Source organism: Heliconius melpomene, chromosome 12, assembly GCF_056956725.1.
Source record: "Heliconius melpomene rosina isolate 202511_hmr_F chromosome 12, ASM5695672v1, whole genome shotgun sequence".
Classification (NCBI taxonomy): domain Eukaryota; kingdom Metazoa; phylum Arthropoda; class Insecta; order Lepidoptera; family Nymphalidae; genus Heliconius; species Heliconius melpomene.
In genome coordinates, this window is record NC_140400.1 from 5,419,239 (window position 1) to 5,446,591 (window position 27,353).

General features: G+C 33.6%; 3 protein-coding genes across 4 annotated transcripts; 2 read left to right on the top strand and 1 right to left on the bottom strand.

Moving 5' to 3' along the window:
• Positions 1-88: 88 nt before the first annotated feature.
• Positions 89-3,488, bottom strand: Art4 (arginine methyltransferase 4). Its single transcript, XM_085194209.1, has one exon. The coding sequence runs from the start codon at positions 3,344-3,346 to the stop codon at positions 1,748-1,750; it is 1,599 nt and encodes a 532-aa protein (XP_085050335.1). The 5' UTR covers positions 3,347-3,488; the 3' UTR covers positions 89-1,747.
• Positions 3,489-4,009: 521 nt separating this feature from the next.
• Positions 4,010-12,293, top strand: LOC146533578 (ATP-dependent RNA helicase DDX24). Its single transcript, XM_085194207.1, has 14 exons — positions 4,010-4,272; positions 4,597-5,014; positions 5,371-6,048; positions 6,811-6,963; positions 7,151-7,304; positions 7,745-7,922; positions 8,168-8,297; positions 8,570-8,702; positions 9,042-9,131; positions 10,134-10,245; positions 10,563-10,680; positions 11,163-11,340; positions 11,645-11,810; positions 12,105-12,293. Exons 1-14 carry the CDS (start codon positions 4,126-4,128, stop codon positions 12,216-12,218), a joined length of 2,769 nt encoding a protein of 922 aa, XP_085050333.1. The 5' UTR covers positions 4,010-4,125; the 3' UTR covers positions 12,219-12,293.
• A 3,282-nt stretch (positions 12,294-15,575) lies between these two features.
• LOC146533579 (myrosinase 1-like) lies at positions 15,576-25,529 on the top strand. Of its 2 annotated transcripts, XM_085194092.1 has the most exons (11): positions 15,576-15,664; positions 17,303-17,415; positions 17,578-17,725; positions 18,000-18,166; positions 18,300-18,560; positions 18,850-18,938; positions 19,023-19,170; positions 19,814-19,980; positions 23,585-23,737; positions 24,380-24,471; positions 24,818-25,529. In XM_085194092.1, exons 1-11 carry the CDS (start codon positions 15,636-15,638, stop codon positions 25,077-25,079), a joined length of 1,629 nt encoding a protein of 542 aa, XP_085050218.1. In that variant the 5' UTR covers positions 15,576-15,635; the 3' UTR covers positions 25,080-25,529. The 2 variants fall into 2 exon arrangements, with proteins under 2 accessions (XP_085050218.1, XP_085050219.1); XM_085194093.1 differs by lacking the exon at positions 15,576-15,664 and having other exon boundaries at positions 17,578-17,687.
• Positions 25,530-27,353: the final 1,824 nt, after the last annotated feature.

Below are 27,353 nucleotides of genomic sequence, written 5' to 3' on the forward strand. Positions count from 1 at the left end.
TCATAATTTATGTAATTATTCTGCAAGGTGGGTTGTGAACCTACTACCATAGATGGTAAAAATAAAACTCAAATAAAAAAGACTAGACTTGTGACAAAAATTTGTTTATTCATTAGAATTCCAAACATATTGCTTATCCAATTACTTTCAATTATCAATGATTGTTTCTAAGTGCCAAACAAAGTTTCACAGCTATTTGGCAGGTCTGTCATGGAATACCGTCCGTCTGCCAATTGAGGTAGATCAGGAAACTATACTTAATAACCTTTCTTTTTATTACACTCATCATGCGAATAAGGCCTTGTGTAGGCCTAGAATATGACACATTTATTGTGATTATCAAAGTTTTTAATTAGTTTCCTTATTAATAGTATTTTTAGTAATGTCGCTAGTGTTCATAACGAGTTAGTATAAGATATACTACTTACAATATGTGCTGTTGAATTGTTAAAAGACATTTTTTTAACTTAATGCTCATATAATACTCTTGATATTTAAATTTTAACAAAATATGTACTTTTATACTGATTTAAGAGTACTGAAATTTTTATTTTATTTATATTATCAGTGGCAATTCCCAATTTTTTTAGATTTTCTTCAAAATGAATATCACATTTTTCAATAGTAAAGTGCAACATAATTGTGATCGTTTCATATTTACCACTTCAAGACTAATATAATTTGTATGAAATGGTTCCATTTCAGTCAAAGCATAGCATCCTACATCCTACTTTAATATTTACATAAAGAAAATTGCATATCTAACAATACACTGACACAATACAAGTGTGCATTCTTTAAAACTAATAAATTGTTAAGATCTCAGTTCGTGATAACTGAAATTTAATTAATTGGCTTTAAAAAACACAGACTTGAGTATAAAATAAAATAAAATTATATTCGTCCATCGATAGTCCTATTTCTGATTGGCAGACAGAAATCTTTTGTAACAACCCTCCGAGGCTATCTTATCTGACATATATATATATATGTAAGTATAGATACAAAATCACTGGTGTTTTATTGATTTGCTTAAGTTCAATACATTTCTAATAATGATAAATGAGTATTAAGTAAGCATTATCATTATTAGCTTATTTACTAGGTGTACTTGAACTTGTAATTACTTATACTAGCTATCGAGCTGCCGAAGCTCTCGCGGTACAACATCATGTGTACGGGACATATTTACAAAATAAAAGTCAAATTCAAAATCGCTGCGTCCAAATAATACTCAGCGCCATAAAAACTGAAAACACCAAACAGTGATAGGTAAATGTTCCTTTAATTACAATTTAAGCCCTTAGAACAAGTGGTTTTGTAAAAAATATAATAAATCAATATACCAATTAAATATACAAATAATTAATTAATACAATACAAAAAATTATGAAAATACATCAACAATTTCAATGTCATTTATCAATTATGTGAAATATAAAGTACAAAACTATAATAATAGTACAGTTTTGAAATTTGGATGGGTAATAAAGAGTCAATTGAACCACCTTTTGTAATGGCCACCTAAGTTATAGTTCAAAAACTACCCTTGCGAGAATATTACTGTGTTCATTTACACCTAACCGAGGCAACCCTCATCTAGTTAAACATTCTGACGGCAGTCACTGTGATGTTTCTATAATAAATAAGTCCTCTTACACACTATAAAGTTTGAACGGAAGATTGTTCACAACCGATTACGACGGTTCCTTATAGCCCTAAGGCGCGCTCGGCGCGACTTTGCGGATTATATATCCCCATTCTGACTTATTCCAATCCTCTTAATGAACTCCTCCTGCAGCATCACTGTTTTAAGCATGTTTGGATGAGCACCATATGCTATGGTCTGGTCAGGAGTCGAGCAATATTGCTGGGTACCATCAGTCAGGATGACTCCCTGACCGTTGCTTAATGAGCCCCCGGACTCAATAGAGTTCCAGTATGATTCACTGGGCGAATTTGTGTTGACTCCTGGAGGGGGTGCCGCCGGTGCTCCTGTATACCTGAAGTAGGGATTCTTTAAGTCTAATGTATTAGAGGAAGAAATATTTGTTCCCTCCAAATTAATGTCCATTGTGACATCATAACTCTGTCTCTTATTAGCTAAAAGTAGCACACGGCCAGTTAGTGCTTGACCTTGTTTAGCAAAAATTGGTGTTTCCAAGAGGCATCTCACTTGGTACCAATGTGTTAGGGGTTCGGTGGGCGCTGTGGACAACCATATATGCTGTGTGCTGCCTGCAAATAACACATCAAACCAGAATGCTAGGCCATGACATGTGCCAGACTGTGTCAGCTCAAATCTGAATGGAACTTCAATACGGTGGAGATCGGTTTCATTAGCATTTAAGAAATCTACCACATGCCTGACCGATCTTGCCATGCAGATGCGAACATCAAAAGTATCTACTATAGGTTGTCTAAAATACTCCTTCATTGCAGCAGTTCTTAATGCACTTAGATCCACTCCATGGAAACAAGCCTGATACCAAAAGTTTGCTTTGTTATATTGCTCCATAAACAATGCATCATCCGTAAACGGTGCTATGTGCAAGTCGCCGCGAGTAGGATACATGTTACCATTAGGTTTGAGCCATTTCTTGGCGTGTAAGTAAGTTTCTAACATACGTTCGTTGTAAAGCATGTAGCCCATGGGCTCAGAAATAATAACATCCACACTCTCTGGCAGTTCAATTTCTTCTATTTTCCCAGCGACGACCGTAATGCGGTCTTGCAGGCTGTTAGCGCGGACGAGTGCTTGAGCGTGGTGCGCCATGTTACTCGCTTCCACCGCGTACACCTTGCGGGCTCCAGCTTGCGCCGCGAAAAACGACAAAATACCAGACCCAGCCCCGACATCTAAAATAACTTTGTTCTTGAAATCATTAATGTTAGATAAAATAGCACGCTGGTACGTGCTCGTCCTCACGTAATCCTGCATCATGTTCTGCTGCTGGCTCAGGTAACCATAGAACTGAAAATATTGCATCGCCGACGAGTCCTCCGTGCGCACCGTGAACACCGACGACGACCGGCCCGCCTTAATCTTGCTGACCAGTAAATGGAAACTCTGACAGTCAACATCAGAGGCGAACTTAAAAAACAATGTCTCATTATCTATCGTAAAAATGTAAGATTGTCCGGCGACGCGCGAACACTCGCTCTGGCTGTGGACGGGGAATTCTAACACCTCTTGGGCTAGCACGGGGTCAGCACGTATCACTTTAACACTTAGACCTTGCGGGTCGTAATCCACGTTTACGTTCGTAGGGAAGTTGAAGCGCGGTGTAAGAGCACCGTCATTGTTGACGGCGGACACCGTCACACCGCGAAACGTGTTCGCCATTTTTATAGCACTGCACGAACTCGATGCGTTTGTTTGGATATAATGCACGCGCACGGCAAACAAAGAGAAATGCCGTTGAGAAGTTTTGTAGAGGCCGGTGTAAAATCGATCACTCACAAACTTCCTCCCCCCTTGTGTCTATGGTTGCAGCGGCAGCGTGCTATTTACTTTTTTTTTAACACGCGCCTCTAGCAAAGGATATTCAGTAAACAGGGAATTTAAAAAAATGTTAATAATTTATAATGGAGAATTATTTACATTAAATATATTATTTACTTAATTAAATTTTAAATAATTTAAAAGTTGTACTGTAAAACTAGAATAATTCGCTACCTACCGTACACTAAGAGTAATATTTTACTTTAGTTGATGTGTATTTACTTGTGTTATACAACAATCACCGATCGAACTTACTAAAGTACTATTTATTTAATTTATTTTTAGGTGTTCTGAAGTACTTCTCATAAAAAATCCTAAGATAATATGTATCCCTACCAATTATTTTTTTTGTTAAAATGAAGAAATACAAAAGAACGCTGTCTATGGATTTCATTCTTAATGCATCGACGCTCAACATAAAATACGAGCTGTAAAGTGATTTTTAGTTTTAATCTGTTAGTACACATTTACGATTTACGTTAAATAAATTTAAATTATCTGTGAAAATTCTGTCATTTTACTGGTTAAAACGACAATATAACGTCTGTAATCTGTAGCTGTCAAAATCACATTTATTCGAATATATTGAATTTGCCGAAGTTAGGTTACTGTAGTAAACAATGTCGAAGAAAATTAAATCTTTAAAATGGCAATCAGTCGCTTTAGAGGGAGTTCCGCCGTCTATGTTCGATAATTTACAAGGTTTTGTCGGCTTAGAAGAATGTACAGACTATGGAATGGACAAAAATAATAAACGTAAAAAGAAGGTAGGTAGGTTATGTTTTCATTAATAAAATCATTGTTTTCAATAGAAATATAGTGTAAATTCAAAAAAGTTTGTATAAAATATATGTCATGTATACTAAAATACCAAAATCTCTTAAAAAGTTTTTTAAGGAAAGAACGTAACAGAATTTATTTCACATTTTAATGAAGGTAGTACTAACATTTTTAATAACATTTAATAATTTCTCAATGCATTGGTTGCAGTTTAAAATGTATTTTTTTTATTATGTCCATAAATGGTAATGTTTTTTTTTACTCCTATATTATTTATATTTATTTAACTATAATTTTATTTTATATTTAAGAATGCCGCCGAACCTAAAAAGCGGAAACTTGAGAAAAGTCGTACACTAAATCTAAACTCGGAAATACCACAGAAAAAAAAAAAACTAAGCAATGGATTTGTAGTTGAATCATGTTCTAATATAACACCTTCAACAACTAACCAATTAGACAAACTAAGCAATAAGAAACGAGAAAATAATAAAAAGAAAAGTAATGTAATCACAGATCCTGACATAAAATTAATAGTTATAGATAAAAAAGTAAAAAAACCTAAATTAGGTGAAAATGTATCAGATTTGAAATCCAATTTGACTCCAGAAGATATGTTGTCTTGGGCTGAATTCAAATTACCTGAGGAATTAATAAAGGCATTAATGGAATTAGGATTTAAGAATCCAATGAAAATTCAGCAGTTATCATTGCCAGCGGCTATTCATGGTAATTAGGAAATTTGTAAATATATATTAAAGGAGGTTCAAGCTTACTTTCCACTTATGAGAGTAATCAGAAAGAATGTAGTGCTTATACATCCTATTTGCTACACATTGCACAAATCTTAGATATTGCTTGTTGAGTGGTTCAATAAAATAAATAATGTCTTTCAGTCGGTTAATTGGGTATAACCCACAAACATATTGTCAAACTACTAGTGCCTTGAGATGGTGGTAAAATGTTATGAATGACATGTAATAATATCTAATAATAAATTCATCCATTTTAAAATGATTAGGTTCATATTTTTTTATATTTTTATGCATTTGTGTCTTATCTACACATTATTTTCTCTGTTATAGGTAGAAGAGATATTTTGGGTGCAGCAGAAACTGGAAGCGGCAAAACATTAGCATTCGGCCTCCCTATTTTATCCGGTATTATGAAACTAAAAGAAAAAGCTTCTTTGAAAGGTTTAGATGTCTATGATATACCTTATAAAAAGAGTTCAGTAAAAAAGAAAGAAGTTAATGAGGTAAAAGATAAAAAAGAAAAGAAAAATAAGAAACAAAAGAAAAGAAAAGAAGTATGTAAAGTAGAATCATGTGAAGATGGTTACAGTAGTGGTGAAGAAAATGATAGTAAAAGAAATAAAAATGATGATAATGGTTTTGTAGACGAATATGATGTTCCGATGAGAAAAAGAGATGAATCGACCGATGCAGGCAATGATAGTGATGATGATAATAACTATTTACATTTATCAGATATGTTAGATTCGGATGATATGGAGACAGGTGATGATGAAGAAGAATTAGATAGTGAAAATAATGAAAATGGATCTGATGAACTTGATCAAAATGATTCTGATTATGAACTTCAACATAATGATTCCAGTGATGAACTTGAACCAAAGGAATTTGTTCATGAACATGAACAAAATGAATTTGATCATGAATATGAACAAAATGAATTTGATGATGAAGTTAACGAAGGAAATGAAACTGATGGTGTTGATGAAGTTGATGAAAGTAATGAAGGTATAATTTTATTTCTTTATGTTAAAGAGCAGGAATGAAATGAGTGATAGACTTTATGAATATCGAGTGTACATAATTTAACTTAAAACTTAACAATATAGCATTTGTCCGTAAATGTCATGGTTGTAGTTTTGATTTTAACTTGGGGGAATATGTTATTTTTCAGACAAATCGTGACATGTTTCGCCACACGCAATTGCAGTGTGGACAGAGTATCTTAACACTAGGCCTGCCTAATATGTTGGCAATTATATTAAAACGACTAACGCGAGGGTTATGAGTTCGATCCCCACTCGAGGAAGTGAAATATTTATTTACGTTTATATTTCTATTTCTTTGCTCTGGTGTAGAGGCAAAGCGCGGCGTTGATTTCTGCCACTCAACACGCAATGCCTCCAGAATTCGGCAGAAAGTGGGGAACGGAGTGTCTTAATACTTTTCCTTCTCCCTACCTTGCTGTGAGCGGTATACAGCGTGAAGCTGATCAAGGCTCAATCATAAACCACTCAACACCCAATGCCTCGAAAAATTCGGCCGAAAATGGGGAACATTTTTGCCTTCGTTCCCCAGGTTCCCTATGCCTACTTTGCTATGGGAGGCAGCATGAAGCTAAAAAAAAGGAACAAAAAAAAGGATTGTATGGAGTGCCTTATCTAAAGGTTCTCTCTGTCTACTCTGCTATGCAGGATAAAGCGTTAAAATTAAAATATAGAATATAATACTTTTTTAAACAATTTCATTAATTTTCTTTTATTTTTCTAGGTGTAGGTTGTGTGAAAGTAATAGATAACATAGAAATACCAGGTCAGGTTATGGTCAAGACTGGGAAACCATTATACGCCTTAATATTAACACCAACGCGGGAATTGGCCATACAAATAAGTAGGCATTTGATCGCCGCTGCTAAGTATACAGGTTAGTTTTTTATTAGCATCTCGCTATGCTATGTGCGGAATATATTCTGCACATAGCATGGTACGCAGAGGTTTAATTACGCGTGTGGAAATCTAACCGACCTATGAGAAAAAAAATGCATAAAAATAATTCCAATTGCTTGCATAAAAATATTTATTGAACTTTTCTTTATTATAATTTATTCCAGGTATAAAAATAGCAACAATAGTAGGCGGGATGGCGGCAGTAAAACAGGAAAGAGTATTGAAATCCGGTCCAGAAATTGTGGTAGCTACTCCTGGAAGGTTATGGGAACTGCTGAGCCAAGGACAACCACATTTACAACAATTGCCTTTGGTAAAGTAAGTCTTTTTTTTCTTTTTTTTCTTTAGTAAGACAATCGGCGGCGTCACAATGTCACTCAAGCATTAGGTGAAGTGTTTTCAAATGAGTAGATAGGGATGAATGATTGATTTTTTTTTAAAAGAATTAGCAGGATTCAAAACGTTGTTTGCTAAGCATTAGTGGTCAAAGTTTGAAGTTCTTTCCTCAGTGTAATATCTTAGAAATAATAGAAATAAATAAATGCTTTAGAATAACTTTAGAAATAATAATTACATAGTAAAGCGGCCTAGAGTTACCCCAATCGCTGGGATTTGGCGGAAAGTATAGAACGGAAATGGCCTAATGAGAAAACAGTGTTTTAACAGTAAAATTCCCTTTGCCTACCCAGCTTTGTGCTGGATACAGATATGCGTAAAGCTAAAAAAATACACTAACCATTTTTTTTCCTTTTTCATAGATTTCTAGCCATAGACGAAACAGACAGGATGATAGAAAGAGGTCACTTTGAGGAATTACAGCCATTATTGGAAAGACTTAATTCAGATGAAACACACAAAAATGCTCGACAGAACTTTGTGTTTTCAGCTACTTTGACTTTGGTGCATGATTTACCTGGACATATGAGAGGGAAGAAGGTAATTGTAATAATATATTAGTAGTCTAAAGCCGTGGTCGTGCAGGGGCGCATGCGTGTAAACGCGACGGCACTCAACACGCAATGTTTCAAGAATTAAGCGGAAAGTGGGATATGAATTGCTTTTAGACTAGCCCGCTGCCTAACCTGATGTGCGGAACACAGTGCGAAACTAAAATATAAATATTATATATAAGTAAAAGAAAGATAATAATGTTATTATTATTATTTACGTTTTGCTAACAGGTAACGAAAAGAGGCAAAATATTAAATCGTAAAATAGAGAAAATGACACCTCAGCAGAAAGTGAAGAGATTGGTCACCATGATCGGCATGACGGATCCTAAAGTTGTGGATATTACTACGCAAAATCTAGGTAAATTATATTTAAGTTTAATTTTTAATGACACGTTTCCTCGAAAAAAGAATGTGACGACCCAGGAGCTTATTTTATTTCAGAAAATTCTGGATAATAAAAAAATAAGGTTGAAAACCACAAACTCGCGAAAGTTTTTTATTCTTTCACAATTCTTAACCTAAAGCCTTTTCTTAACCCAAGCGAGAATAGAGCCTATAATCATCACGAATACAGTTACTTAAATTTAATAGTTTTAAATATGTTTCTTTTATTATTTTTTCTTACTTCAGGTACAGCAGAAACATTAACGGAATGTAGAATTACTTGTTCCTTGGATCAAAAAGATGGTTATTTATATTATATATTGAAAAGACATCCGGGAAGAACTATTGTGTTCTGCAATTCCATTAGTAGTGTTAGAAGGTATAAATCAAATTTGATATTATGTTAAATAATATAGAACGATTGTGGGTCTCATTCCAATTTGGATTACAATGAATTATTTTAAGTGCCTCGCTCACGTAAAAAGACCTGTTGGGTTACTTGGGTTCCGCCGATCAACACGCAGTGTCATAAATTCGGATGAAGGTAGAGAACAGCGTGTCTTGACACTTTCTTCCACTACCCTGCTCACAAAACAGAACGCTGCCTTAAACACCGCAACCCAACTAACAATGTCCTCATATGGCTACCTGTAACACTGATATCTTTAAATACTTAATGGGGAATATGTTTTTAAGAGATTTCTTTTTATCTCAACAGATTAGCTCAATTACTTACACTATTGAAGTGTAACCCGCTACCGTTACACGCGAGTATGCCTCAACGACAAAGACTTAAGAATTTAGAAAGGTAATCTATTTATTATTTACTAGGCCAGCTCGCGGCTTCGCCCGCTTGAATTATACACTTATCTACCAATCTGAGTTACTTTTGTGTTCTAATAGCATTATTACTTGAAAAGAGAATAATTCAATGTCTTTACATTGAATTATTCTCTTAATTAAGGAATATTAAAAATGAAAGTTTCAAAGTACAAACAGATATTGTATTTTTTTATGAAACGATTGAAATCGTAGAAACACTTAATGTTAAGGGAAGTTTGCCAAATTACAATAGTTGAAATTGAATTTGAATTGGTTAAGCCGTTCCTGAGATAAGCGTGCACAAACGCACATACTAACAGACATACAATAGAACGTTGATAAATTCCCCCAATAATAGTGTTTGTTCCAAATTTTCATCAAAACCAATTTATACAAAGAAACAAACAGCTAAAAATGTTGGTTATTAATTTTTAAATTAATTTAAAATTAATATCGTAATTATCATATTTATTTATTTATTCATCTTTTATTTGCTGACTTAGTTTTTACTTCAATTGTAATTGCTTTTTTGTATATATATTTGAATGTATACTTTTTGTTTATTTGTTTACGCGATAACTCGGGCAATTATAAATGGACTTTGATTTTTTTTTGTTTGCATGGTAGCTCATATACAGGTAGTCCTATTTAAATTTAATAGCATTTTTAGATAACTTATACTACATAAAAAAAAATATATATTTGTATTTAAGTCCATTTGTCCCTTGCTGTAACTAACAGTGTAGATATGATTTTAGATTTTTTTTTACTTTTGATTATTTTCTTCCCGAAAGAACATTGAGTAAAAGTTCAGAAAATCTAACTTCAAGTCTCTTCAAGTATCTTAATTTTATATCTTCTATTTACAACATTTTCCTTCAGGTCACTCCTGAAGGAAACTTCAGGAGTGAGTGGTATATATTTTTTTATAATATTTCTACCGCAGTTTACCTTCATTTATAACAACTTTTTATCTATTTTTCGTCAGATTTAGAGATGATCCTCACGGTGTATTAGTGGCCACGGACGTAGCGGCCCGAGGTTTGGACATACCTGATGTAGACCATGTCATACATTATCAAGTGCCTAAGACTGCTGAGGTTAGTTACTAGTTTAATTAATTAGTAGTTTAGGGAACCTTTTCTGTTAGAATATTTTAGTAATAGAACAATGAAGTGAAAAATATTTTCTAGCGTACCAAATATTCGGGGTATTGCATTGCATTGGCAATGTTGAGTAGCGAAACTGAACGCCGTGATTTGTCTCGTTACCACAGTGAAGAAATGAAAATAAGAAAAAGTCAATGGCAATCGAACTCACAACCGTCGCGTTATTCTGTAATGTAATTTCTTCTTAGATAACTATAATTCTAGCTGAAAATTTTAGTATATTTAAGGTATTTTATATATTATTCCAGAATTATGTACATCGTAGCGGTAGAACGGCCCGCGCTAACAAAGAGGGCTTAACAATATTGATGATGGAGCCGGCCGAAGCTTATTCCTATGCGAAATTATGTAGGACTTTAAATAAAAGTAAGTTTAATTATTTTAAGTTATTATTATCATATTTTTAGATTGTTCCCGCTGTAATTCGCATTTAGCAGGGTAGGAAGAGGGACCTGGTGTTAAGACACTCCATTCCCCACTTTCCGTCGAATTTTCAATGCATTGCTTGTTGATTGGTGGAATTCAACGCCGCGCTTTGCCTTGTTATCAGAGGAAAAAAATGAAAATATTAATACTATAAGATTCCATTTCCCCGAGTGGGAATCGAACCCACAACCCTCATAGTCACAAGCTGGTGCCTGCAATCATTATAAAAATGATCGCAGGTATTGCTAGACTATGTGATTAATGAGATGAGAGACATTCATGAGATTGCAAAGGATGATGTGATAGAATACTTTACTCTTTCCATTCTTCAAATTCTTAGTTTATTTTTTTATAAGTTTTCTTAAAAAAATTATTATATGAAGTTTGTTTTTACTTACAAATATTTACTGTAAATATTTCAGCATCCGAACTAGCAACGTTCCCAGTATGCGCCTCCTCACTGTCACCTATAAAGGAAATAATAAAAATTGCAAGAGATCTCGATTCCTTACTACTAAAAAAGAAACGAGCGACGCAAGCTCAAGGATGGCGGGACAAAGTGGCGAAAGACATGGATATGATAATAGATGACGACGATGTGTATCCTTTTTGGCTTTTTTAGACAGAAAACCTAGTATTAATTATATGTTTTCCTTTTTTTTATCTTTACCATATATAGGGTAGGCAGAGGGAAACTAGTGTTGAGACACTGTGCTTCACGCACCGCCCAAATTTCAAGACATTACGTGTTGTCTTGTTATCGGAACCAGGAAATTAAAATATTTAAAATTCACTGCCCCGTGAGGGAATCGAACCTTGTGCCGTCACATTTGCAGTCACACACTGTGCCACTGTGCATATACACACATACAAATTAAATTATCCTTAACCAAAAAAAATACAGTCCTACAGCAAAATTCGATCCCACCATAGACAAAGCGGCAAAAACTAAGAAACGTCAACTAGAACTAATGATGTCCAGACCACTGTTCCCGAAAGGTTTCTCATTTAAATATCCAACTTTAAATCAACCTGATGCGTTAGTTCAGACTACTGAAGACGCTTTGCAGGTAAGAAAATGAAATTAAAATAACTTTCTTTATAAAATTATGTTATATTTCTTGAAGTTTTGACTATGTCACGGATAGTTTTGTAAAGTCGCCCTTAAAAGTTGTTTTTGTTATTACGATATATTTTGTTCCCCGTCCGCTTTATTATAATAATAGCTTGTAATATGTTAGGAGAAAGCCATGGACGGTGTAATTTGTCACTAGGTTCTTTCCCATTAAGCCACTTCTGTTTCTCACTAAATAAAAGGAATATTTTTTAAGATAAATATATATTTTTTTTCAACTAATTTCCAGGTAATGAAAAAGGCGTTAGAAACGGGACAATTGAAAAAAGAAAAACGTAAAAGTAAAAATGAACCATTACTTAAGTTACAGAAGATTTTTAAACAAGAAAGAAAATCTAAATAAATATTTTTTTTTATTTATATTGCTATCCTTTTTTACTTTAATATTTTATTAAATAATAGTTAAAATATAATAAAAGAACTTTATTATTTATCATCTCACATATAGAAGAGTAGACAAAGGGAAAAGATAAAACACTCTGTTCCCTAATTTCTTTCCCTTCCTAATACTTGTTCATAGGCGGAGTTCAATGCTGCGTTTGGTATTGCTACCAAATTGGAGAAAATGTAAATAAAATATAAAAAAGAATACACCATGTGACAATGTGAACAGCGTCTGTTTGTAAACGCGATGGTTGTGGGTTCGATTCCTACTTGACTGATTTCTATTAATTTACTCGCGAATCTTAAAATTAACGCGAATTTTAAGTAATAATGACGAAATTCACACAAGTGATACATGAATACATTCTTTACAATTTACAATTATTTACGGACATTTATAACTTGTTAATCTGTTATTTTTCTATAGAAATCTATAATAAACAACAATTGATAATCAATTTTACAGTCCGATATTAAAATTATTATATAAAACTAAGATGTGACATTAAATATTTATAATTCTATTTATGTTACTATATATTTATATTATAAAAGTATTTAAAGATTAACAAATAACTATAAATATCTAAAACTACGACAGTTGTGTAACATCTCGACGCTCAACTAACAACTTACAACTTGACTGTACGACGGTCGTATGGTCCGCGAGCGGTGATTGGTCAACATCGCTATAGTCTGGCAAATATGTTATTGATAATGGGAAGCACGCGCGGCAAATTGCGCAAAAAGCGTATTTTGATGTCTGCACATAGACACCCGCTCACGCCGGACCGATTCCCCGTAAGGGCTCGCGGGGAATCGGTGCGGGGCGCGACCGGGCTACGGTACAGTCGAGCGCAACGCTATCAGTTCATTACTATGAAATATGAATAAAATATCATATAATAGCATCATATATACGGAATGGCGTAGTAGAGCATATTTATCTAGTAATATTATAATAATTAGTAAAAAACACCAAAGCAACATACAAAATGAAGATATGGATAAGCAAATTGAAAAATTAAATAAAAAAACTGAATTAAATTATTATAATGAGGCCACATACAAATCTTCTCAATTCAATAAAAAAAAGTTAAATTTAATATATAAAACATGCAAACAAATACAAGATTTTGGCGTTAGGCAACATGCAAAATCAACTTATGGGTAAGTTTTTATTTTTTTTTATTAATGGAAATATAGGTCTTAACAAATAAATTATGTTAATAAATAATATCTCCAATTCAATCAAAACTTTATTACCGTTTTATTTAAAACGTTAATTAATGCATGCATGAAAGTAAAAAATAAAAATTGACAAATAATAAAGCAAATAATTAAAACGGTAAAAGGCATTTTTGTTTACAATTAATTATATTCTTGTTTGAACAATATAGTGTAAGCTCGATTGTACCTATAAAGATGTGTGGGTGCGAATTTCCTGTAAGGACGTAGCGCTCACACTGACGCAAATAGCAAACTATGGCAAAGGGATACCGCACTGTCATTTTTTGTACCTCAAAATTTATTGAAATAATTTACCCAATATTATAATTTTTTATATAATATTTAAGATGTTTAAATATTGCCAGATATTTCTATATTCATATTGCATAGTATATAAGCTTGTATTATGCATACTGAATGTTTATGTTGTACATAAGTGTGTATATAGTATATACACATATACGTAAATGTTATGTGCCATTAGTTATATAAGCAGAAGCTTAGAATTGATTAATTATTTATTGACTCAAAAATATTATACTTTTCGGGCTAGTCTTGATTTTATTTTATTCGATTTTTTATGAGACAACAATGTATGGAACAATGTATGGAACATTTAGATATCCTCATAAAATTTTCGTTTTGTATAATTTACTACAACATAAACATGATCAGATATTTTAATTATCGTATAGGTAAATGTGATTTGCTAAGCGTGGGGTAAAACAACATAACAGGGTAACACTGATCGAACGTTCTCTGCGCATACGTATACTGCGCAATTTGCCGCGCGTGCTTCCCATTATCAATAACATATTTGCCAGACTATACCTCGCGAACATTAGTATGGAAATGTAAATGTGTTCGAAGTTTGAGAATAAAACGTTTTGGTTTTGCGTTGCACATGTTTTTACATGTCAACTAATTAATAAATAATTACCAAAAATTAAGAGAATAATTTATTTAATTAATAATGTTCGATTTTTAATAAAAGTCAAAGGGTTATATAAGTAGGTAGTTATGTAACGTAATAATAGTTATGTAAAAAAATAATCTGACCAATAGTTCCAGAGATCTTAGCGTTTAAGCAAACAAACAAACTCTTCCGCTTTATTATATTAGTATAGATTAAAGAGATTTATTTGCAATTCTTTTGTGATAACCTCTAAATTGCATTGACTGAGAAACCATCGCCCCAGTGCACCACAATGACCTCAACTGCAACAAAGTATCACCTCTTCTAATATCAACTATAAACAATGGTTATTAGTCCCATTTCATAAGCAGTTGTTTTAATTTTAAACTTTTCCTTTATATTCCTGCTGCTACTCAAATTATAAATCCGAAAAATTGTGAGGATGAATGTTTGTTACACTTTCACACAAAAACAACTGAACAGTTCTAGTAGACTCTATAGTATCTGTATTAGTACCTATAAACTGAATTCAAATTAAAAAATCATAATATTCTTTATTCAGATAGACTATTACAAGCACTTTTGAATCGTCGAATGAACATTATAAACAAAAAGCTACCACCGGTTCGGAAGGCAGTTCTGCTGAGAAGAGCCGGCAAGAGACTCAACAGTTGCTCTTTTCAATGTCAATGGTACAATCACAATCTATTACATTAGCTGGCAGCTATCCTGCCTGACATTCAACAGACATTAACTGAATACATCTTTATCCTGTAAATATTTAAGTGAAATAGTATTTTTGAAAGGTCTGCTATACAACAGATATAACTTTTTTAACGTTTTTAAAACCCCTTGTAGCGGTTTTTCTACTGGAGCAAAGCAATCATTCTTTTCACCGAGTGAAAATCAAACCCACATCCCGGCGGCGCACCTGTAACAATTCCTTTGGTTTTACAAAAGATATCACGTCGTACGCTCGTCTACCTTTTCTAGTTTAACTGTTTTTACCGACTGCTAAGGGAGGGTTATTTTATAAAACTACTTGTGTCTTTTCTATAAATAAAAATATAAGCCTGTTAAACGCTTGTGCCGCTACACCACTGCCTTTATTCCATACAGTAGTATATAATACATTTTTCATTATTAGATTTTGATATAGATAAAAAATATATTGAATAAGTAAATATTTCTGTTGGTGGATTTAAATCAATTTTCACATCAGTCATAGTCATGTGTTCAAGCGCAGCAGTCGTTATATTGTAAGTTAATTTACATTTTCACGTCTATTGTATAATTTATCAGTTTTTGTTTTAATATTAGTTCTATTCGTCTCAGGGACTCGTTTCATACTATAAAACTAAAATGGCGACTGTAGCTTATATTGTCTAAAAGCTAAAAGTTTTGAAATATATTTTTTCAGTTTTACTAAACAAAAGATCAGTGAATAAAATAAGAATTTTTAATATATCACTCAAAATCTAATCTTATGACGACGTATTGTTTGTTAGTATCGATCAACGAAGTGCCCTAACAGAATACAACGAAAAACTAAACATAACATGGTTTTTTCATACGTCTGACCCTTTATCTCAGGAATGCTTGGAGATATGGGGTTAAAATTCAAACCGTAGACTCAAATCTACGGCCCTATAATTTCCTGATAAAAAACATATTTGCATATTTATTTAGAAAAAAGATAGGGCTGAATGAAAAAATTATAAGGCACTTCCGGTTGACCTAGATTTAAAAAACGCGTATTTCGACCACTGTAAACGGAATCAAAATGAATAGGATGTGAATGAATAGCATTATCTACAGATAGTACTAATTCAGGGAAAAATCCGAAAACTATTTTTTAGGATATAACGACAAATGTATATTTCTCGTTATATCCTAAAAAATAAAAGCGTTAAATAGTAAAAAAACGCGTATTCCGACACTATAAAGTAAATCAAAAGTTTTATTGACGTTATATTTACGCTGTGACGTGCTCCAGTGTTATTTTAATACGCTTTTATTACGAGCTTTAACTAATTAACTATGTAATAAAATCTAACAATCTGAATTACTAATCCTACACATTTTATATTTCTTTATACAACAGCTTAGCCTCTTAAAGTGTTGGTTAAGGCTTTTCGCTATTAAATCATTAAGTGAATGTCACAAATGAAACTGAAAAAAAAATCTGTCTTCACTAGATTGTCATCATGTGGGGGATATTGTCAACAATCGGTCGGTGCACCACTCGGTCTACCAGTACTATATCAGGTCTATTATATTATTAAGAATAGACCTCCAATTCCACAAAGCTATATTGAAGAACAAGTTGCTGATGATAATTTTGGCTACTTGATTGTGTCTATGTCTGAGGGCCTTTCCAGATCGATGACGATAGCACGCTCGACGGTGCTATCTTTCGTTATTATGTCTCTGATAGTTCCTTGTCTTGATGATTTCATCCATAATTGCACACACAAAACTTTCAGTTTTCCCTAAAAGATGCTCGAAGTATCACCAAGATAAGGGGGAAACAGTGTCCACGTATGAGCCCATTAGAGATCCACACACAAAAACTTTTAAATCTCATCTTCAAATCACACCAAAGGGCCAGACACACTCAGCTAATACTGCTAGAATTTAGGCAAGGCAGTACGCAAGGCAATTAAGAAACCGTTGCCGGTAGTTGGGTTGGTGATAAAATAATTATTTCAACTACTGTAAAATGTTCGAAACGTCGGTATCCAAAAATCTCATCACATCATCACACACACTCACATTTTCATGGCTCTTCTTTTGGTGATCACTTTCCAGGGCCCTGTACGTACTGTAAATACTATATTGTAAATTAATTTAATATTTAATAACTATTTACACACGTGTCTATATATACATTTCAGATCAATCACAATTTTTCATGGCAGTTACAGTGTTGATTTGGATTTTCCACCAAACTTCAAGTTCGGTGCATCGACATCGTCCTACCAAATAGAAGGAGGTTGGAATGCAGATGGTAATTATTTCTCTTAGCACGAACTTTGCAAACATTTTTAAATATTTTTTTAATAGTTTAATTTTCCTATTATATTATACTTTATGTATGTATTATTTTAGTAGTATTAAAGTTTAAGCTTTCATAAAAAATAATAATATTATTTTATTATTCTTTCCTCAGGTAAAGGTCAACATATGTGGGACAAATTAGTACACGAACATCGAGAGAGGATCAAAAACAATGCCACTGGTGATGTCGCTGCCGATTCTTATCATCAATGGAAGGAAGATGTAAGGATCGCCACAGAACTAGGCCTTCAATTTTATAGGTGAAGTTTTGGTATCTTCACTTTCTAACAGGCTTTTACTTCACTCTTACCTAGCAATATAAGAAAATCATAAATATCATTTTGGGATTCTTTTAATTGTGGGATACAGCGCCTATATCTGCTGTCGAAGCAAAAAGCGCGGCGTTAAGCTCCGCCACTCAACGCGCAATGCTTCCAGATTTCGGCGGAAAGTGGGGAACGGAGTGTCTTAATATTAGGTTCCCTCTGCCTATCCTGCTATGTGTGGAAAGTCTCTATATAATTTTTCTTTTAGATTTTCCATTAGCTGGCCGAGAATACTGCCGACGGGTTTTCCAAATAAGATAAACACTGCTGGAGTCAAATATTACAGTAACTTGATAGATGCCTTACTCGCTAATGGTATAGAACCTGTCGTTACATTGTATCATTGGGAATTGCCTGTTAGGATACGTGATCTTGGTAAGTGTTGCTAAATCCAAAAAACACCTATGTAAATATAATGATGGATCTTGGGTCAGATTATGGGGGTGGAGAATGGGAAAAACGGAGTGCTTGACTCTAGTTTTCTCTACCGCACTTTCAATAATTGCAGGTGCCTGGACAAATCCTTACATAGTGAATTGGTTCGGAGATTACGCGAGGGTAGTTTTTTCACTTTACGCTGACCGAGTCAAGACATGGATAACTATGAACGAAGCCATATCCATATGCGATTATTCATATATCGCTGGGCTCTTTGCTCCAGGAATAAAGGAACCGGAATTTGCACCTTATCTGTGTAATAAGCATATTTTACTTGCACATGCTACGGCGTACAGGATTTATGAAAGGGAGTTCAAGCCGCTGTACGAGGGTTAGTAAAGCATATAATGGTATACCATATTACCCAGGAAAAACTTTCCTTTATTAAGTCATCAAAAAACAAAGTGTCCACACACTCGTGGTGGATCAACGGAGATGTATTTTTTTATATTCTCATAAAAAAATGTTAAAAGTTATTGACATTATGTTTATAACGATGTATGTCAAAAATATTGCTATTATTATTTTAAAAGGCGTCTTGGTCTAATTTAATTAATTTTGTTTTGTTATTGTAATTAACTCTAATTCAAAAATCTTTCTAATTCGAAAGTAATTTTCAGCAAGAATTTCATTTGCTAATTACGAATTGTGGATTGAACCTGCTACACCCGCTGATGAGGAATTGGCAGAACTTGGAAGAGAACATTCGGTAATAATTTTGTGTGTAAGCGTATGACCAACTATTATTAAAAGAGTCAAATAAATAAAACTTATCATATAGTTGTAATTGTAGATAGGTAGATATTCGAATCCTATATATTCTAAAAATGGTGGATGGCCGCCGTCAGTTGAAAAGTTGATGTTGGAATATAGCCTGAAACAAGGATATAATAGGTCAAGACTACCCGCGTTTACTCAAAACGAAATTGAATTTATTAAAGGTAAGTAATTCTATCTATATATATAAATATTGTATTGCACATACACATTTTAAGTGCCCAAGTCTCTAGCTGCAGGATGTACCATCATATTTATCATATTATATGGATTATTAAGCACAAAAATATTTTTTAATATTCTAATAGTACCTCCTGAGATTAACACGTTCAGCTAAACCAAATCTTTAGCTTTACAATATTACAATACTATACATATGTGAAAAGGTATAAAAAAATTATAATCCATGTATTTGAACGTGTACCTTCTTTCCTGTATCCCGCATATAGCAGGGTAGGCAAAGGGAGCCTAGTGTTAATACCCCCCTACTTTCCGCCCAATTCTTGAAGCATTTAGTTTAATTTAATTTAGTTTAATTGTTAAGATAATGAAAATTTCCACGGCACGATAAGAATTTAATACCTAATCGACCCTAGTCATTAATTTGGATGGATTTCAAGAAAAATAATAGAAAATAACACCGAATTCAATTCCAATGACGTGAAAATATTTATACCATTAAACGGTGTTGGGTAGAAAATTCAAAGCCATGCTTTGCTTCGTTACTAGGGCGAGGAAATGAAAATATTAAATATTTCATTTCCTCGAGTGGCAATCGAACCGGTTATATAGTAAATACAATTTTAGGCACGTCAGATTTCTACAGTGTCAACCATTATTCGACAAGTTTGATTCGACCAGCAAAGCCAGGTGAGGATGCCGGAATATGGGTTGTCACCGGATCTCCTGAACTGAACGCTGTGCTGATGGCACCTCCAGATAGTGAGGGTTATGGTCCATTTCCTCTGTTAGTGGTAAGTAGTTATTTCAATATTGTTATTAAGCTAATAAAAATAATATTATATAGTTGTCATATGTATAGGGGCAAAGATGACGAGAAATTATTTTTGTTACGTGTTCCTTTTCATGCATTTTTAACGTAGTTGATAGTGCGTCCGAATCATTAAACTGAAAAATCAAAGCTCCATTTCTTATAAAAGGTTTATTTTTTTAAAAGCTTTTATTTAACTTGCAATGTATGTATGTGGGTTCGGGTGAAATCTTAGAGCTCAATTTTGAAGTAGATATCGTCAACCGATTGAGCTGAAATTTTGTATACACGTTTACTTTGGATGACAATGCACGATAAAATATGTGACGTCACTCTAAATGTAATATGGCGAACCAGGCAAGATGGCGGAATTGTTATTTTTAATGTACTTCTACAATATGGGTATCAAATGAAAGAGCTCGTTGAGAGCAACTTGAAAAATAATGTGATGTCATTCTAAATCCCATAAGGAGGATATTGAAGATAGCCGAGTATCTATTTGGTCTACTTCTACAATATAGATATTAAATGAAATGGGTCGTTGACCGTAACTCTAAAAATAATGTGACGTTATACTAAATCCAATATGGCGGAACATCTAAGATGGCGGAATAGTTATTATTTATGCACTTCTGCAATATGGGTATCAAATGGAAGATCTTGCCGAGAACTATTAGAAAAATAATGTGACATCACTTGAAATCCAATAGAATCGTGCTGATTCAAGTTTTTTGTGCTTTCATATAATGAAAGGTATGTTCGTACGATTGAGCTGAAATTTTGTATACACGATTGGTTTGGATGACAATGCACGATAAGGTTTGTGACTTCATTCTAAATACAATATGGCGGACCATCCAGGATGGCGGAATAGTTATATTTCATGAACTTCTATAATATGGGTATCAAATGAAAGGGCTTGTTGAGAGTAACTGGAAAAATAGTGTAACGTCATTCTGAATCCAATATGGCGAACCATCCAAAGTAACAGAATAGTTATTTTTGATGCACTTGTATATTACGGGTATCAAATGAAAGGGCTTCTTGAGAGCAACTTAAAAAATGATGTGACGTCATTCTAAATCTAATAAAGCGGACCATCCAAGATGGCGGAATAGTTATATTTAATGCACTTCTATAATATGGGTATCAAATGAAAGGGCTTCTTGAGAGCAACTTGGGAAATAATGTGACGTCATTCTAAATCCAATATGGGGGACCATCCAAGATGTACGAATAGTTATTATTTTTGCAATTCTGCAATATGGATATCAAATGAAAGGGCTCATTGAGAGCAACTCGAAAAATAATCTAACGTCATTCTAAATCCAATATGGCGGACCATCCAAGATGGCGGAATAGTTATATTTAATGCACTTCTATAATATGGGTATCAAATGAAAGGGCTTCTTGAGAGCAACTTGGGAAATAATGTGACGTCATTCTAAATCCAATATGGGGGACCATCCAAGATGTACGAATAGTTATTATTTTTGCAATTCTGCAATATGGATATCAAATGAAAGGGCTCATGGAGAGCAACTCGAAAAATAATCTAACGTCATTCTAAATCCAATATAGCGGACCATCCAAGATAGCCAAATAGGAAATTTTAGTCTACTTGTACAATATGAATATCTATTGAAAGGGCTCGTTGAGAGTAACTCGAAAAATGTGACATTTTTCTAAATCCAATATGGCGGAACATCTAAGATGGCGGAATAGTTATTATTTATGCACATCTGCAATACGGGTATCAAATGAAAGAGCTTGCCGAGAATAATTAGAAAAATAATATGACATCTAGTGTGAGAAACCAGAAGGTTGAAGGTTGAAATGCCAGGAGGAAGAATCCTCTTGGCATTAATCCCGGCTATTGCCAGGGTCTGCCTTCCTACTCAACCTACTCCACTTTGCGCGGTCTTTAGCGTCCTCAGTGGTTAGACCATTGGCTCTCATATCCGGCATCACGACATCCAACCAGCGCTTCCTTGGGCGTCCAGGAGGTCTCACTCCAGGAACTGATATAGCAAGGCACTTGCATCCGACTTAGTTCTTAGACCGGCGCGTAACGTGGCCATATCATCTCAGGCGGCGCTCTTGGAGCTTATCTGCTACGTCACGGACCCCAAGACTACCTCGAACGAATGTGTTGCGTATGCGGTCAGACCGCGTTACGCCGCACATCCACCTCAGCATCTTCATTTCCGTGACGTGAAGCTCCTGAGTGTGCCGAGATAGTGTTGGCCAACATTCGCTGCCGTATAAAAGAACCGGTCGTATGATGCTCTTGTATATCAGTCCCTTGAGCTTGGCGGTTTTCTTCGGTCACAGACCACACCAGTGACCTTCCGCCATTTGGCCCAGGCAGCATTATCCGGCCATGGACATCGTGATCGATGCCTCCAGACTCGTGCATAACGGATCCAAGGTACCTGAACTTTTCTGACTTAACGGCTGGCTCAGGACCTATAAGGATCGTGCTCGAGTCCGGGCTCCCGCAGGCCATGTACTCGGTCTTCGACACATTTAGTTTAAAACCGCGGTTCTCAAGCGTACCCTTCCAGAGGTTCACTTTACGCTCCAGCGTCAGTCGGTTCTCGTCAATGAGTGCTATGTCGTCAGCATACATCATCAGCCATGGAGGCTGCACTACATTGAATAAGAACGGACTAAGAGTCGAGCCCTGGTGAACCCCCACTGTAATCAGGAAGGGTCTAGTGTCGCCAACAGCATTCCTAACCATAGAAGAGGAATCGTGGTATATGTCTCTAGTATGAGAAACCTAGCCAGTGGTAACTAAAAAGTAAAAAATAAATTATAAGCAAAAAATCATTTTTAGAAAAAGCTTTTATTTAAACGCTTTAAAAAGGAGAAAATAATTTTTTTCTTTTAAATTTTAACTATCAACTCATAACCTCATTGTACACAATTTATATGATCATAAAAGCTTGTCGCGTTAATCAATATTTAATTAAATTGAAACTTTAAAAATTGAAACTTAGCAGATTTTACATAATTAAATTAGCACTAGTTTAGTTACACAAGGAAATCACGCGACAAGCTTTTATGATCATATAAATTGTGTACAATGAGGTTATGAGTTGATAGTTAAAATTTAAAAGAAAAAAATTATTTTCTCCTTTTTAAAGCGTTTAAATAAAAGCTTTTTCTAAAAATGATTTTTTGCTTATAATTTATTTTTATACTTAAAATGACTGACTGTATTACTGAAATTAATTTAAAAAGAACCAAAATATTTTTCATGCATGGTATTAAAATGCGAATAAAAAACTTAATTATTACCATATTTAAAATTTTACGATTTGTTTAGCTTTCCATTGTATCCCTTTTATAACACGGAAGAGGGAACCTTGTATTATTATAAATAAACATTTTTTGCTGTACCGATTTTTATGGGACTACCACTGACAAATAAAATAAATTATGGAGTAACGTATAGGCTACGCACTTTTATCCCGAAAGTCCCGGGGAAAAGCCGTGTTTTCGTGCTTGCGACTTATATCTAAATATGAAATTAAATTATTTTTCTTACATTCGTTAATTATTCTTTAATAATGTTTTAGGTTTATCCTAAAGGAATTCGTAGCCTATTGTCATGGATAAGGCAGAAGTATGGTGAAATGGATATTATGGTATCGGAAAATGGGTACTCTACTAACAGAGCAGGTCTGGTCGACGAAGGCAGACTTAATTATATAAAAAAGTATCTAGAACAGGTAACTTTATATTTATTACTAGCGGTCGCCAACAGCTTCGCCTGCTTATTTGCACCCTTAGGGGTGAATTCTAATAAACCATAAAACACGTGTTTAATGAAATATTTTTAAGAGTTTAAATTTTAAATTTCATAAAAATCGGTAGCGAGGGTGGTAACACATAATGGCGGACTTGTCCATCGAGGCTTCCGTATCAATTTCAAGATTGTAGGTCAACGGGAAGTATAATTTAAGTTTCCAGACATGTGCACTCATTTTATATGAAAGAAAAACAAATATAAGTTGTAATGATTTTTTCCTTTATTTGTAATAAAACTTTCTCACGTCCTAAAATCCTAATTTTGAGTCCATGGAAAGTATCGGTATCCTATATATAGGTTTTGATTACGCGGCGAATTTCATACAAAATGCAACAAATTTGATGCATAATTGCTTGTATTTTTTGACTGCGTTGACTTAGAAGGTTTTGTCTACGCTTCAAGGGACCATAGATCTAAATAATTGATATTATTTTAGATTGATATATCTATGAGATCTCGAGATAAATGGTCTTGATAAAAGGAGAACAAGGGGATTCTATAATGGTTCCGTTTTTACCTTTTACCTTTTGGTACCCGAAAATAAAAATAAGAAAAATTCCAGGTCTTGCTCTCGATTAAAGAAGACAAGGTGAACGTAATAGGATACTCAGTGTGGTCCCTTATAGACAATTTCGAATGGTTGGATGGTTTTACGTAAGTTCTTTTATTTAATTATATTAATATTAATAGTTTATTAATGTTATACCTAATAATAATACTTTTTAAATAATAAGAAATACGTAATTTTATTTATTTCTTTATTTGTACACCACTTATATAAGAATAATGTTTATTAAATGTAAATTAAATAAAATAAAAAGCTTATATAAAAAATCTACGACGGAACGTGATTGATGTACCTTGCTCACAGGAAATGTAAAAAACTTTTACGAGAATAATTTTTATTTTAATCAATTTCGTGAAATAAAAACAAAAATATAATGATTATTCATTTATTTCAAAATTGAAAAGTAACAGATTAAAATTATTATTATTTTAGAACAAAATTTGGCCTCTACGAAGTGGACTTCGAACACCCGAACCGTACGAGAACTCCAAGGATGTCTGCCTACTATTACGCATGTGTTATAAAGAACAAATCTTTAAATATAAGTAATGAATGCTTTAATGAAGAATATATTAGAAAGGACTTCCAAATTACACCACAAAATGGTGGTAGAAGCTTGAAAAGTGGAGGAATTTTAGTTTTAATATGTATATTATTATACATACACATTTCAATAAAAGTTGTAAATTTTTAAATTTAAATATTTCGCTTTTCCATGAGTTCCAATGAGTTCATTTCTTTAGATATTCTTATACAATTGTTACGTCTTCTAATGTTAGCACTTCCGTAGATGTCATCGTGACGCATCAGACCACTATCTGAATGTAAACACGAAGGTCTCAGGTAATGGGAACGGAGTGTCTGAACACTTGGTTTCCAGGTTTTCACTGCTTAACCTGCTATGTATGGGATATAGCGTTAAGATAAAAACTTTTTTTTTACGTGAACCCAAATAAAACACGAAGTAAATATTATTCGCATCTCATTTACGTCATAGTGTCGTGCTATTATGAAGCTAAGATTGTTTTTAAAAGTATTCTAATAATAACAAATATTATGCTTATGAATTGTTATCTGTTTTTTTTTGTTATTTATGAAGCTATTTATAGTTTAATATAAAAATATATTTTATTTTAAGAGTTTCTTTTTTTTTTCCTTATTTTTATAGAATTCGTCAAAATTATTATACCTACGTTATTCAGTAATATACATATATATATCTATACTAGCGGCCCGCCAGCGGCTTCGCCCGCGTGGACTACGTTATTATTAATTTCTATCTCCATGAGTACCTACGTCCTATAAGAAATTTGAGACTCCTAGCATTTGTAGTAACGAAGTTTTATACAAACTTTCAACCCCAAAAACAAACCCTTATAAGTCTAATATTGCAAATTCCCGTCTTAGCGAGCACCTACCTCCTATCAATAACTCCTATGCAAAATTTGAGATTCCTAGCACATGTAGTTTCTGAGATTTCGTGATGAGTGAGTGACCTTTCGATTTTATATATATAGATAAAAACAATGGAAAGCTTTGTCATGGTATTGGATCTTCTGTACCACAGTGCTTAAAGACAAAAGTTTAGTATCAGTGTGTCCTACTTGTTATGACCTAAGGAGCTCATCGTACGACTGGTCCACAAATACGCGCTATGCTCGGCATTTCTCTGGCTGAGAAAACTGCATTTGCGCAATGAAGTAATTCGCTAGGAACCAGTCACCAACTTTCCGCGTACAATCAGCAGTGAAGAACTGAAAATTTAAGACAGACACAAATTTCACAAATTTCATATATTATTATCAATTACATTTTGCCGCTCTGGCAGAGTGCTCTTAACACAACGTAAGGAACGTACGTATGTAACTACTTCTTGCAATGTATGAATGGGAAAACTATAAAGCTGTGTTATTTTATCAACTTCACAACTTACCGTGGTTAATTAATATTAGATATAAATAATAATTTCAGTTGGCATTTCATATATTTTATCTTAAAATATTGTTGTTTATTTGTTAATAAACATACATTGTAATAAGATAAAACTATTCGCGGGAGACAAATTAGATAAGTGCTAGTTTGAATAACCCCATTTAAGTATCATGCTCACCGTTTACAAGTACTAAAAGCAATTGATTTTGAGTTAAATTCATTAATGAAGGGCTGTCTTAAGCAGGGCCCAATCTTTTCTTGAAGGATTCAAGGACTACTTTTATAAAATTCTTGTTAGCAGAGACCACTATGTACCTATGTAGGTATAACAAAAATAAACTGTAATAATCATACTGAAATTTTATTGGAAAAAGTCAATAGAAACTTGCATATAAACAAAGTAGAATAATTTAAGAAAAAAACTTCTGTAATTTTGGATAATTGTCAGTGTGAATTTTTAAGTAAATATTAAAAAATCTATGAATGAACTTTGATATTTTAAAGTATTTCAGTAAATTGAAATGTCAAAATAATTTATGTTTGATAGAGGAAACAACCCAAATATAGGCAGTTTATAAGCGAATGCAGTACCAATTTGCGTGGACAAAAAAATACTTTCAACTAGTCCAGTTTTTATTTGATTACCAAAAAGATTTTAACATAGTGTTCCCGCAATATTTTAGATATTCGAAAAATTTATCAATATTTCATTACTGTCATCACTATTTTACCTATTATAAAAAATCTAAAACCAGCTTTACGCTGTATCCCGCACACAGCAGGGTAGGCAGAGGGAACCTAATTTTAAGACAGTCCTTTCCCCATTTTCTGCAGGCATTGCGTGTTGAGTGGCAGAACTCAATGCCGCGCTTTGAATCGACACCACAGCGAAGAAATGAAAATATAAACGTAAATAAATATTTCATTTCCTCGAGTGGGGATCGAACACACAACCGCCGCGTTACAGTTACAGCCTTGTGCCGCTGCGCCATGACTCCTCCTTTACTTATTTACTATTTACGTAGAAATGAGTTTT

Coding starts and splice junctions, on each gene's coding strand:
- LOC146533579 (XM_085194092.1), top strand. CDS start 15,636: ATGTGTTCAAGCGCAGCAGTCGTTATATT. Junction 18,561..18,849: donor GTTCAAGCCGCTGTACGAGG/GTTAGTAAAGCA, acceptor AGTAATTTTCAG/CAAGAATTTCATTTGCTAAT. Junction 23,738..24,379: donor TAAAAAAGTATCTAGAACAG/GTAACTTTATAT, acceptor GAAAAATTCCAG/GTCTTGCTCTCGATTAAAGA.
- LOC146533578 (XM_085194207.1), top strand. CDS start 4,126: ATGTCGAAGAAAATTAAATCTTTAAAATGGCAATCAGTCGCTTTAGAG. Junction 9,132..10,133: donor AGACTTAAGAATTTAGAAAG/GTAATCTATTTA, acceptor ATTTTTCGTCAG/ATTTAGAGATGATCCTCACG. Junction 10,246..10,562: donor AAGTGCCTAAGACTGCTGAG/GTTAGTTACTAG, acceptor ATATTATTCCAG/AATTATGTACATCGTAGCGG.
- Art4 (XM_085194209.1), bottom strand. CDS start 3,346: ATGGCGAACACGTTTCGCGGTGTGACGGTGTCCGCCGTCAACAATGAC.